At 32.2% G+C, this 13,534-nt stretch overlaps 1 protein-coding gene across 6 annotated transcripts in view; it reads left to right on the top strand.

Moving 5' to 3' along the window:
• Positions 1–13,534, top strand: part of Crk (Crk proto-oncogene, adaptor protein) — a 47,238-nt gene that overhangs the window by 22,142 nt on the left and 11,562 nt on the right. For all 6 annotated transcript variants that reach the window (XM_075362661.1, XM_075362659.1, XM_075362658.1 and 3 more), the window contains 3 exons: positions 6,459–6,581; positions 8,242–8,446; positions 10,264–10,392. In XM_075362661.1, the coding sequence (XP_075218776.1) occupies positions 6,459–6,581; positions 8,242–8,446; positions 10,264–10,392 (457 nt within the window). The remainder of the gene's footprint in view (positions 1–6,458; positions 6,582–8,241; positions 8,447–10,263; positions 10,393–13,534) is intronic.

The following is a 13,534-nucleotide window of genomic DNA, read 5'->3' as shown; positions in this document are numbered from 1 at the left end:
TGACACTTATCACAAATCTTCCAATCACTTTCTAGACTTGGATTTTTTTTATTATCCATGGTAATACTTTTCTTAAATTCTTAGTAACATTATTTTGACCTACCTCTTAAAATAGATTATAACATTTATTAATGTAAAACATTGCCATACTTCAAAAGATACCAAACTTTAAAAAAAAAACTATTAACTACACTAACATTTAGTAATCAATAAACGAACACTGAATATCTTGACTTCAGGGCAGGCATATTTATACAATGCTCATGCTTTCTTACATCATCTTATTCCACAAATAAATTATTTAAATAAATCAAATATTTTAGGCCATATTTATTATTGTTTATACTAAAACAATAAACACAGACTATGACTAAACTGATGATGTTGTAAGCTTCGATTCATTTTGTCTTTCAATTTGTATTAATTACACTGAGTCATCACATTACATCAACATTGGTCATTTGATTGAGTTGAGATATACTATTTCTTATTACTAGACACAACGGATGAGCAACATATTATCTCATTGCTTTTAGTTTCTTTTTGCAAGACATTTTATTTGATTTTGCAAGTTCAGCCAACAAAAATTTAAGTATATACCACCATAAAACCTCACAAAAAAAGATTTTTTTGCTAAAACATTGTTACAATTTTTTTTTCTTGATCCCAGTGCAGTCCCAGTTTCAAATTTACACAGACAGCTGTTTTATAATATGAGGTGTGTTCAAAAAGTAACGAGAATTTTATTTATTCATCTACATTAATGTTACCCCTTCAAAATAGTCTCCATTAGATATTATACACTGATGCCAGCGCTTTTTCCATCCCCAAAACAGTTCTGGAACTTGATCTTTGGAATAGTGTTTAGCTCTTTTAGTAATTCGCTTTTAATCTCATCTATGCTTGTAAAACGATGGCCCTTTAAGGTTCTCTTAATTTTTTGGAATAGAAAAAAGTCACACGGGGCCATATCTGGCAAATATGGCAGCTGAGGTATCATTACAGTATTGTTTTTGGCTAAAAATTCACAAACAAGTAATGAAGTGTGAGCAGGCTTATTATTGTGGTGCAAAAATCTTGAATTGTTTCCCCACAAATCCGGGCGGGTTTTTTCAGATTGCTTCACGGAAACTGCGTGAACTTGTAGTAGGTAATAGTATTTATTGATCATTTGACTTTGTGGCAAGAACTCATGATGCACTATGCCATTAAAATTGAAGAACATGGTGAGCATAACCTCCACATTCGACCATACTTGTCAAGCTTTTTTTGGTCTTGGTGATCCAGAATGCCTCCACTGGGACGATTGAGCCTTAGTTTTGACATCATGTCCGTGAACCCATGTTTTATCACTTGTTATGACATGTTTCAGTATTTCTCCATCATTGTTGACCTCATTTAGTGACTCCTGAGCAACTTCCATTCGCCGCTGTTTTTGTTTGAAATTCAACAATTTTGGAACAAATTTTCCTGTCACACGTTTCATACCCAAAACATCCTAAAAAATTTCATGGTATGAGCCAGTTGATATCCCAACATCATCAGTGACTTCTCTGATTGTGATTTGGCGATCATTCATAATAATTTCTTTCACTTTTTCCACGATTTCATCAGTTGATGTGCTGGGGCATCTGAAGTGCTCATCATCTTCAACATCTTCACAACCTTCTTGGAAACGCCTGTACCACTCATAAACCCTTGCTTTACTCATGGCAGACTCACTAAAAACAATATTTAAGATTTTTAAAACATTGCTTCACTTTATTCCATGCTTATAGCAAAATTTAATACAAATTCTCTGATCCATTATTTATACAAATAAAAAGTCGCCAAGTGTACCAAAAAACGTGTTATCCTTTTGACATCTGACAACAGACTAAACATCCAGTATGGCAAAAAATGTGCAGATACTTTTCAGAAATGTTTACCATTACAATAACGAAAAAATCCAGAGAATCAGACTAATACAACCTGCAAAATTTCAAAATTCTTATTACTTTTTGAACATACCTCGTGTAATGATGAATAAAAAAAATTGAAGGTCAATAAGTTAGTGGTGACCTTGAAATAAAGATTTATGTAATTGTAGGCTTGCTGTATATCATATGAAAGAGGATCAAATAAGCTTTAAAGTAGATGTGAAACTCCAATTATCTTAGAAAGACGTTGTGTGTGCCTAGACTGTGCTAAACTGCATCAATAATAATTTCATCATTTATCAGTTAGACAGATTGTTCATAGCTAGTATAAATAGTAGGTAGTGAACCTGTTTCCCAAAGGTTGCGAAAAGTCACAGCAGTTATTTTGGGACATGGAATCCTGTGGTTTGGAAAACGTATTTCATATTCTATTGCGGCAGCTGTAGCATTACCATTACACACACCCAAAACAAATACCATATTCCTCTCTTGTAAATAAGTACAGCTTGCTGCAATGCCAAACTGATCATGTACAAATTAAAATTCACAGAAAATTTTCACTAACAACAGCACAGTTCATAGTACCCAATATACTTAATGTAGTGTCTGTGTTTAGTACTGCCTACCGTTCTTAGTTTCATTTTTTTATCATTTGTTGATGCATTTCTGAATCACTCTATTTTCAGAATTTATTGTACTGGTATTTTTTAATTTCTGTTAAAACTTTATATATAGCGTCTAGTTAGCGCCGCTCTCTATATTTGATGCCCTACATTAACTGGCCTTTATTTGTTGTTAATGGGCATTGACTAAGCATTATATAAAGAATAACAGAAATTTAAAAATACCAGTACAATAAGTTTTCACAATGGAGTGGTTCCGAAACGTGTCAACAAGTGATAAAAAAATGAAGCTAAGAAAGGTAGGCAGTACTAAACATAGAAACTACAGTGATCTTAACAGAAAAGATAGTAGTAATTATTATCTTAACAAAAACAATATTTAATGTATGTTACAGAATGATTTAAACACTAGTATTGTGTTTTGTCGATCAGCAGTTGTTATTTTAAAAATTATTTGTTAGAAATTTATTAAAGAGATATCAGTAGTTACAGGGAATTGGTATAAGAAGGTTATTAAAATAACATTTTAAATAAATAAAAGAATATAAAAGAAAGGTTAACGATAGACAAGAGCCAGGACAAAGAGTAAGGGTGTGTTTAAAAAAAGAGAGAAAAAGAAGTTGTAAAATGTTTAACAGATAGAAGTTTGTTAATGTTTGATAAGTATTTTTTATTTATTTATGTACTTTTGTTTTAACAGTTAAATTTCATATCTAGTTTTAGATGTTAATTTTTGCAAAAAAAAATTGTGTTAAATGTTTTCCTTTTAATATTATTTTAATAACTGTTTAACAGAATAGCTCATTCTTTAAATTGATTGATTAAAAATCTTCTTTATTTTTGTTTGATGTCTGCTGACATCTGTAGCATTGTGTAGATTGATAATTTCTTTCTCTTTTTGTTTATAAAAATACTAATAAGAAATGTTGTGGATTTCCTTCTTATTGTGTACTTTCAGTCAAACGTTTTGTCATGATGTTAGTTAGTTGGTGATAAATTGTTTTCATTTTCTTTATTAATTACAAGTGAATGAAGAGATAGTATTTTTATTTATCTACAAGCTAGTCAGGGCGAGTGAAGCTTGCCCTTCCTGTATAGCCAGGATCTCTCAATATGTTCATTATCGTCACGTGTGTTAGAATAATGCTGATAAATAACAATTAAAGCCTGTTAAATTTATAAAAAACTATTTGTGAATTGTAATTTCCTTAGAGCAACAGTTTAGTCAGCACAGGAAACTTTTAGTGACTGACCGACATGAATTCAGAATAGTCAGCCACCATTGTAAAAATAGTAGTTATAGCGGGTTACCCATCTTTCCTTTGTACAGATAAAAAAGTATTTTGCATGGTTTTTAGAGTTATCCAACAAACACCATGAGGGGATGACCTTACTTTGTTTCCCTTTGTGTTTTTTTTTTTAACACTTTTGTGGATAAAAATAGTTTCTAAACATTATAATCTAAAGAATGGACTAGTGTACAATATTTACAGCTTTTCTCTAGAGTGTATGTATTCAGATTGTTGCCACAGGTGACGAGTGAGTCATATGTAGTTGCCGTGTGAGAAGCATTGACTTTCCAAGTGTAGACCAATCACTTGAAGCGTCTGCCCTTATGACTTATTTATTGTCATCAAAAAGGCAACTTTAAGTGGAAACTGGAGGTCCTTGAAAGTGAAGGACAAGTGTAAAAGAAATGTATATCGTACACCATTGCACATTTAAAGCTACTTTTCTTGATAACTGAAAGAGATGGAAAAAGAGAAAGAGACCTTTCATTTTAGATAATTTAATTTCAGATACTGCAAATGGTTTCTGAATATGATTTGACTTATGGTTTGGCCATAGTAAAATTAAATATCAGCAAGAAACATAATCAGGTTGTTACTGCAAGCCACCATTTTTAAAGTGTGAAACATTTCATAACAACAATACTCCTCTTATGTTCTTCCCAGGTATAAAAACTGTGTTCATGCAAAATTTCAACTCAATCGATTTAGAAGTTTTTTTTTTTTTTTTGTGAAAGAGTAACTCATAGAAACTTATAAATCTTATATATATATAATAATAGATCTTATTGCTGGTGATAGAGTTTATGCAGAGTAGTGAGTGCTTTCAGAATTAGTAAAAAAACTACTGGATATTATATATTGTGGAAATAATCATAAATAATAATATATTGTGTTATGGCTAAAATAGATTATGAGAGCAGGTAAAATACATTGTCTTGAACACGCTGACATTGAGTAACCACAATTTAGCAATTTTTAAGTTAGTTGATGTTGGCTTTGTAGTTAACTAACCTACCAGTATGTGACATCAGCGTGGTGTATGTAGTAATCGTGTAGGTGTGGGCTATGTAGTTAGCTAATATACCAGTAGGTGGCATCAGTGTGCAGTATGCAATAATCGTCCTTGTGGCTACAGAGCACATGGTCTTTGTAATTACAGAATATGTGATGTGGTATGGGGTGTTCCTTGTGAGTAATTATGCGTTTTTAATAACACAGTGGGTGTTTATTGTCAAGGTGTACTTCAGAAGCAAATCGTATGACTATGTTGAAGAACAATTTTGTGTTAGATTTCCAGATGCATGTGTGCTAAACAACTCGACAGTAATGCGAATCAATTCCTTTTGAGAGATTGGGAGTGTTGGTAAGAAGAAGAATAGGCGTACTTCAGTACTGACAGAAGGGAAAATGGAAGAGGTATGTGCATTACTTAAACAGACAAGGTTTGCGTAAATTATCATCACACAGAGGAATATTATACGGAAGTGCATAAAAGACCACAAAAAAATTACTTGCACACCAAATACATTGCATACAGGAACTGAAACCCCCAGACACTGTTAGAAGAATAAGGTATTGCCAGTGATTCATCAACCAGGTGAAAAGTAATGGGCAGACATACTGGATAATGTGTGTTTTAGTGATGAGTTATACTTTCACTTCAGCAGTTACATCAATAGTCAGAACAGATATTGGTCACCACAAAATCCACCATCTTACATGAGTCGCCGCTGCACTCAGAAGGTAGGGGTTTGGTATGCGGTTTCTCAATGACAAACATTTAGCCTGATTTTTTTTTATTAAACCCTTGACAGTCCGACATACCAGAATGTAAATTATGCAATTTGTAACTCTTCTCCAGCCTGATGAATGCTATTGTTACCTGCAACAAGACGGGTCAATGTACCATACATTCAAAAACGCCATGGAAATTTTGGAAGAAATGTTTGGTGATCGCAAAAGATCTGTCGCCCCCTTGTTCCTGACTTGTCATCAGACTTCTTTCTGTGGGGTTTTTAGAAAGGACTTGTATATCGAGCAAACCCACGTACTCTACAAGACCTGAAGCGAGCCATTACTGCAGAGATGTCCATTAGTCCTGATGTCCTATAAAGAATGTCAAAAAATGTTGTGGGAAGGGTTCGGACCTGCCTTCAGGAAAATGGTGGACATTTCAAACACACTGTGACATTACCAGTTGTACATAACTACATTCCATGAATCAAATCAAATGTGAGCATTTCTGTATTATTAGCATTAGTCCACAGTGGAATTATAGTGTATACTATCGTGATGTGCATGATAAAATGACCACACAAAGAAAAAAAGTATTATTATAACAATTTTTTTTTAAATTGTACAATTAATTAGATTTTATGCAGGATTATATTTTGTTATTGCTATTCTGTTGTGTAACTATCTTTTAGTAATTAGAATTATAAGACAAGTTATTTGAATGTCCCAGGCATATATTACTTCAGGTAGTTAGTAATCTGAAGTCCAGTAGTTATTAGTTCAGTAAGACAGTAACACAATTTATTATTTACTGGGCTAGTATATGAGCTTTTATGTTTAAAAATATTCAATCTGATTATTTGTCACTTAGACTCTTATTATGTTTTCAGCTGGTATTTTGGTCAGATGTCTCGTCAGGATGCTACAGACTTACTCATGGGAGAAAAAGAGGGAGGCGTGTTCTTAGTAAGAGACAGTACTACAATTCATGGGGATTATGTTCTCTGTGTTAGGTATTAAACTACATACAAAATAATTATTGAACTATTTGTTTATTTATTTAAATAGCTTTTTCACAGTTAATCGTAAATTTCATTGTGTAAGTTACAAACCCAATAAGACATTAAAATATATTCTAATAACCTGAATGGCAGATTGGTAGAATGCATATGTAGAGGAGGATACCATCTACGTGACGTAATATTTTCAAAAACTGATATTAGGTATTTTGATAATTTAATATATTTTTATATATATTATAATTTTTAATTGTAATGGTTAGATTTCTGTCGGTAAATTTTTTTGTTACATTTTTCATAAGTTCCTGTTTCTTTGTGTCATCTGTATATGCTCCATAGCTTCTAAAAAATGCAAATCATATAAATATATAAAAGTTAGAATAACATGTTTAAAAATATTTGTTTACTGCATTTAAAACAAGAAAACTATATTTTTTTACACTGCAGACATAGAAGAAGCATCAGTTTCTTTATAGAAAATTTGTAAACAAAGATACTGCAACTATGAATAGGCAAGTGTTTGGACGGCGTATCTCAAGCTGTGAGGTGGCAGCAAATGTAATTTTTATTAAATTCTAGTCAAACAACAATGAAAGGAGAAAAAGTTAGTAGCTGTAAACTAAAGTCATATTGAGCAGTGGAGGGAGATTCAGCCATTTAAATCAAAGTGATCCAATGAAATAGTTAAAGAAATTTGTTTTGTGAATAATTTGTAAATTTTGACAGTACACAGAATATTCACAAATTATTACAAGTCTTAACTATATTCAGTACTGTGTTTGTAATGTTGTTACTACCTTAATTGTGTTACTTTGCTTTTTTTCTACTTAAACTTTAAAGTAGTTTTATAAGAGAACAATTTTTATATTTTTACCTAACAGATACAGGCAAAAAAGAAGTAAGAAAACTCTCCCGGATTATTTTCAAAGTAGTATTTGATTAATATGTATTATACATTAAAGAAAATTAAAATAAAATTGCTTGGTACCCAAATATAAGCCTTGTCATTTGAAGTAAAACTTCCATCTTTGACCACAGTCGGAGTTATTGAGGTCAATATTGACTAAATTTAGACAAATAACTCTGTTATCTTAAATAATATTCATTTATAGGAAACTATTTAGAACTCATTATTTCAAGCGTAATTGATTAATCTTCAACACATATCCATCTTATTTCCATTATTCTTTTTTAATACTGTGTTTCAAAAGGCTGCAATTCCTTTATGACTTAACTGTTGTTCATGTTTCACATCCATAATGTTATACTGTACAAACAATTTTTTTAAAAGTGTCTGCATGAAAGTTCTGGGAAAAACCATAAAGCTATGAGTGATGTACAGTAAGAAACAAATTAAACTCCTTTGTTATATTAATGGATGTGTTTTATTTATTATTAATGTTTATATATAAAATTAATATATAATTTCCTTTAATGAACTAATATAAACAGAGTCTATGTATAGTGGAGAAGCAGGCTTAAAAATGCTGTATAACATTTATTTCTAAATATTAGCGGTGATGTGAAATCCAGCTTCTAATTGGGTGTGGAAATTTAAAACACTGGAAACTTGGATAAAATATATAGATAATTAATTATTTATCATTTTTTCTTTTCATGATTATTAATATAATTATTTAATCTTATTTTACAGAGAGGATAGTAAAGTAAGTCATTACATTATAAATAAAATTCAGGAGAGTGAACAGACCCGATACCGTATTGGAGATCAAATATTCTCAGATCTGCCTAGTTTACTGGCCTTTTATAAACTTCATTACCTCGATACTACACCTCTAATAAGGCCGGCACCTCGTCGAATAGAAAAAGTTGTTGCAAAGTACGACTTTGAAGGAAGTGTAAGTTTTGTAGTCTTTTTTTTTTTTAATTTTATAACTTGTACTGCACTGTTAAATAGCACTTATCTATTTGTTATTTAAATTTCAGGATTCCAGTTGACCAATTTCACAAAAAAATTGTTAATGAATGCAATTATTAATGTATGTAACAAATTTGTACCTACCGTCGTCCAAAACAATTAGAAGGAATTTTGAAATTCTTTGTATATATATTAATATAATATAATATTTATTATTATTTTATTATTAATATAATAATAATTATATATGTATGAAATTCATATTCATATGAAGGGAGTATTCATATGTATATATGAAATACTCCCTTTGCTAAATAAAATACAAATTTATAAAATAAGTAATCATTTATTGTTTTATAAAACATATATAACACAAGCGATACATTAATTAGTAGCCTTATGATATCTATCACAGTCTTTATTATAGGTATGATGCATGATAAGCACCTTGGGTAAAAAGGGATCAGTTAAGAGGTGCTGTAGTTAACATCAGAGTAATTATGTTCACTATACAGTCACTCTCTATGGTGAAAAGAGTGAAGTTGTCACTAGCAGGGTTGAATATTGCTTGTATTTTAACGGGTTTTGCTTGCTGATATTTGAGTATGTTTAACTCAGTAAAGAATGGGATGCCACTTCATTCCTCATATTTTATAGTAAGTGTGGCATTGAATGCACAGTATTCTTCAGTATAGCCATTTCATTTTTCTGGGATGACTTATTACTTACTATATTATTACTGGATTACCTACAAACATTATGGTTTAGCTCTATTATTCTGCCTGGTGGAAGCATTTCTACTACATTATATGCTGTGGTAAACATCAGCACAAAATGACTGAATGGTTTCTTTGTGTTAAGTAATAGAGGAATGCTAGAAGAGAGATAGTAAAATGTAAAAAATAGGCTGTTATTTTATGATGGATGAGAAATCCATCATATATCATCTTATATAGCATCCATACATTTTCAAGCCTGAGTCAGATTCAAACCCAGAACTTTCAGTATTAAACTCAAGGATACTTTCACAGAGGTTGATCTCCAATATGACTTCCTGAAGTAATTTACTTTTAAAAAACATTTCTAACTAATTAATATTCTTATAACATAATAGGGTTATAATTTTCATATCGTTATAATTAGTATACATTAATTTATATTAAATGAGTTATCGTCTAAATATCTTTTATCGCGGCTCAACAACAGAGACTGTCACTGGTGGTAATTAAGTTTTACTGGCATTTTTAGTATCAAGCACATTGACACCACCATCAGCTTCACACTTGTCAGTTTGGTTAAAAAAAAAATTCAACTGCTAAAGCAGTATTTTATAAACTATTTCTGTAAACCATGCAAGTTAAACAATATGTGGTACAGTTTCCATTCATACTGTTGGCATCTATAATGGAAACTATTTCATAATCATTGGGTTAGAAAAGTTTATAATATATGCATTTTGACTTTCTGTACTGTTGTAGTAAGTATATAATAGAAGGAAGATATGGAATTCATCTCAGTTTGAGATAATTCGTATTTTTGGAACCAAAGGGGATTATAAAATGTTAACATTTGCCTCCTTGTTTGGGTACAAGGACAAATTTGTCCTTGTCTAGTACAAATTTTTTTCTGATTTGAGAGTAGAGATTGAGGGGATATGCTCCATTCCAAAGGGGATAGATGTAAAAGTTTTACTAGTTTTGTTTTAGCCACATAAATTTAAAAAAAAATTATATTTTTAATGTAAGTAATATATTTGATTGAATTTGTGTAATAAAATACTATTTATAACTCTTTCAGGATCAAGATGATCTACCTTTTAGAAAAGGTGAAATTTTAACAGTTGTTTCCAAAGATGAAGATCAGTGGTGGACTGCAAAAAATAGTCTAGGTCAAACAGGCTCTATACCTGTGCCATATGTACAAAGGGTAATTTGAATATTAATTTATAATTATTTATAGAGCAGAATATTCAACTTGAATAATAAATCCATGTTCTGAATCAATAAAATTCCTTTTTTTTGCATTTTTCAATTTAATTTATTTCCAAAGAATAACTTATATCAGTTGAGGTAAAAATCAACTCTGAAATGAGATTAATAGCTGATATTATTTTAACTTACTGTTACATCAATTAAGGTAAGGATGACCAAATGGTTAGGTAATATTGTAACAATTCTTGTTAAGATATTGATATGTAGACCAGATTAATTTCAATCTGTGTTGATGTACATGTGTATATCAATTGCACAACTGATTCGTAGAGAGCATTTTGTATGTACGCATATGTCAGATAAACATCATTTGCAGTGGTGTAAGATAACTGTTTTATAAATTGAATGGAATTATATGATATTGAATTTAATCCTCTTAAGTATTTTATTTTTGTTATTATTTTTTTTAATTGTTTGTACATTTTCAATGAATTTAAAAATTTTTCATGTTGAATTACTTTATTTATTCTGGATTTTCCTCTTCTTAATGTTAGTCTATGGAATTAAAAAACAGCCTAATGTTTGCAAAGGTTACAATGTTTATAAATTAAGTATTGTAACATTAGATGACTATGTTGTAGAAGAAAACATGGTGGCTCCTCCTGGTTTATCTAATGAAAACTTTGTTGAGTTGACACAAAGTAAAATTTGCATAGATTATGACAATAACTAAGATAACAGTAATGTCCTCATTATTTTGACATTTTTTTGTTGACATCTATAGCAGAATTTTGAAGCAGGTTGTATAAAGTGTAAAATTTGTGAAACATTGTAAAGTAGAAAAGTGGAACTAGTTGTTAACAGATTGTGTTCGAAAGATAAGAAAATTTATCTAGGAAGCATTTCTTGAAAGGAAAGTTCTGTCTGATGCAGAGGTGGCACTTGTATAACTAAATGATTATAATATTTGTAAACTAAGAGCCCTTAGATGATTTATTTATTTATCACATGGCACATGCACGTGATTTCATAATGTATAAGATAAACTTTGGAAAAAAATTAGATAGAGTATTATAAAAGCCACACAAATTATAAAAAGAGTAATAAAGAATTATTGTCCAGGTTAGACAAAATAAATACTAAAATTACAAACATATATTCAGTTTTAAAACATATTCAACTGCATTTGTTGCCATCAGAAGTCATCGAAGTTTCCTTTGTAGGCTCTATTTGGACATTCCGCGCTTTTGTGGTGGACAGTTTGCTTATCAGCTCCACAATCGCAAGTTGGAGACGGTGCCTTACCCTATTTATGAAGAGAGTTTGCACATCTGCCATGGTTAGTTTGGTTCTTTTGATTGATGTCCATACTCTTCAAAGCTGTTCGAAGGCAGGAGGTTTCTCTTATACAGGGAAGTTTCTGACATCAGGAACGACAGTTCTCCGTCCAGTTTCATTCCCAATGGGCATGCAAAAGAGTTAAGGTTTCACTTTACAGGAATCTTCCCCTTCATTTTTGACAGTAAAAAAAGTGTGTTGCTGAATTTAGACATCATATATCCATTCAAGATGGTGGTCACTCAGGTTGCACAAAAACTGTTACGATCAATGAAATCATCATAAAAATCCACAATGTTCCATTAAATGATCACTGAATGTATGTGAGCTTGCTGACCTTGCAGACATTATGATAGATTGTGTTCCATGAAGTTTTGGGTATGAAATCATTTCTGCTTGATGGGTGCTGCATTTGTTAACAGTTGACCTAAAATCTATTTGACTGAACACTTCTTGAGGGTATTTTTAGAATTATTTAAATACTATTCTGCTGAATATTTTTTATGTTTTGTAATAGTAGATAAAGCATGGATTCATTACCATGTGGCAGAGACCAAACAGTGGGTGGGAGTAGGTGAAGTATGTTAAAGAAAGTGAAAACACTTCCATCTACAGGAAAAGTCATGACTACGGTTTTTTGGTTCTTATGGTGTGGTGCTCATAGACTTATCCGAAAAAAGACAGGACTATCACCAGGCTGATCTTGCTTCACAACTAAACGAATTTCAGGGTGCTATTGAGACTAATATCCACATCTTTTTTTTCGAGGGTGGAGGGGAAACGTTTATAGCCACCATGTGATTTCTTGCCTCATAGTAGCATAGGATTCTCCCTAACAGGTATATCCACTAAAACCACTTCCCCTCTACATCAGGTGCCAGGCCCATCTTACAGTATTATCACAGCACCCCATGTGTCTGTCTCGTTTTGAACTTCCATTGCTGGCCCCACATCTTGAATGTAATAGGATTCTGTTTTTTTTTAAATCTCGACCTTGGGGTGAGGGACTTGCCCCAAGGGAGACCCAGAGGTAATTATTCACCCCTGGACATTTTCTGCCAACTTGGTTCAGATGATCTTAACCAACATTGTGGACATTTATCTGCCACAATCGTTAGGTCTGTAGCATACTTCCAATGATGTTCCCTGGGGTATGCACATGAAATTTTCCTGCATGCTTCCCTATGCTGCAGGGACAAATTGCACATGATCACTGTGTGTTCTGCAGTATACTCCGACAATCATCGCATTTTACAGAAGGTCCTCAGTATCTGTGCTCACAAGTATGCTATAAAAACCTGTGACAAGTAAGGAACTGGATCAACTTGTACCCTAGTTCCTTGTGTTTTCAGCACAGTCATCTGTAGAGGTCTGGGACCAGTCTGTAGGTCCATCTGCCTTTAGTCAACTGATCCAATCTCTCCTGTCACCTGCAGACAATGCCTCCACATCCTCTTACCCATTCCTGTACATCTTCTTCTGAACAATTAGATCCAGAGGCAAAGTGTGGCCACTATGCTGGTACTGTCACCTGAGATAGTCTTGTATATGCAGCAGACTTTTTTCCTTCAATACAATTTTTGTAGCATGTGAAAATGCCATGCCTGACCACGATTCAAACCCAGGTCCTCTGGATGAAAGGCCGATTCTACCACTTGCACCACAGAGGCCAGCAGCTGCAGCATACCTGAAGGGAGACAGCCCTGTGCACCCAACTAAAAATTGCTTAGGCTCTCCCTCTCACCAGCACGATGGCCCAGACTGGTGCTTCATACAATACTTTCAAAAGCATCATCTGA

This window comes from Lycorma delicatula, chromosome 4, assembly GCF_047948215.1.
Source record: "Lycorma delicatula isolate Av1 chromosome 4, ASM4794821v1, whole genome shotgun sequence".
Classification (NCBI taxonomy): Eukaryota; Metazoa; Arthropoda; class Insecta; order Hemiptera; family Fulgoridae; genus Lycorma; species Lycorma delicatula.
The sequence above is the reverse complement of the archived record's forward strand: the minus strand, read 5'-3'. Positions and strand labels throughout refer to the sequence as shown.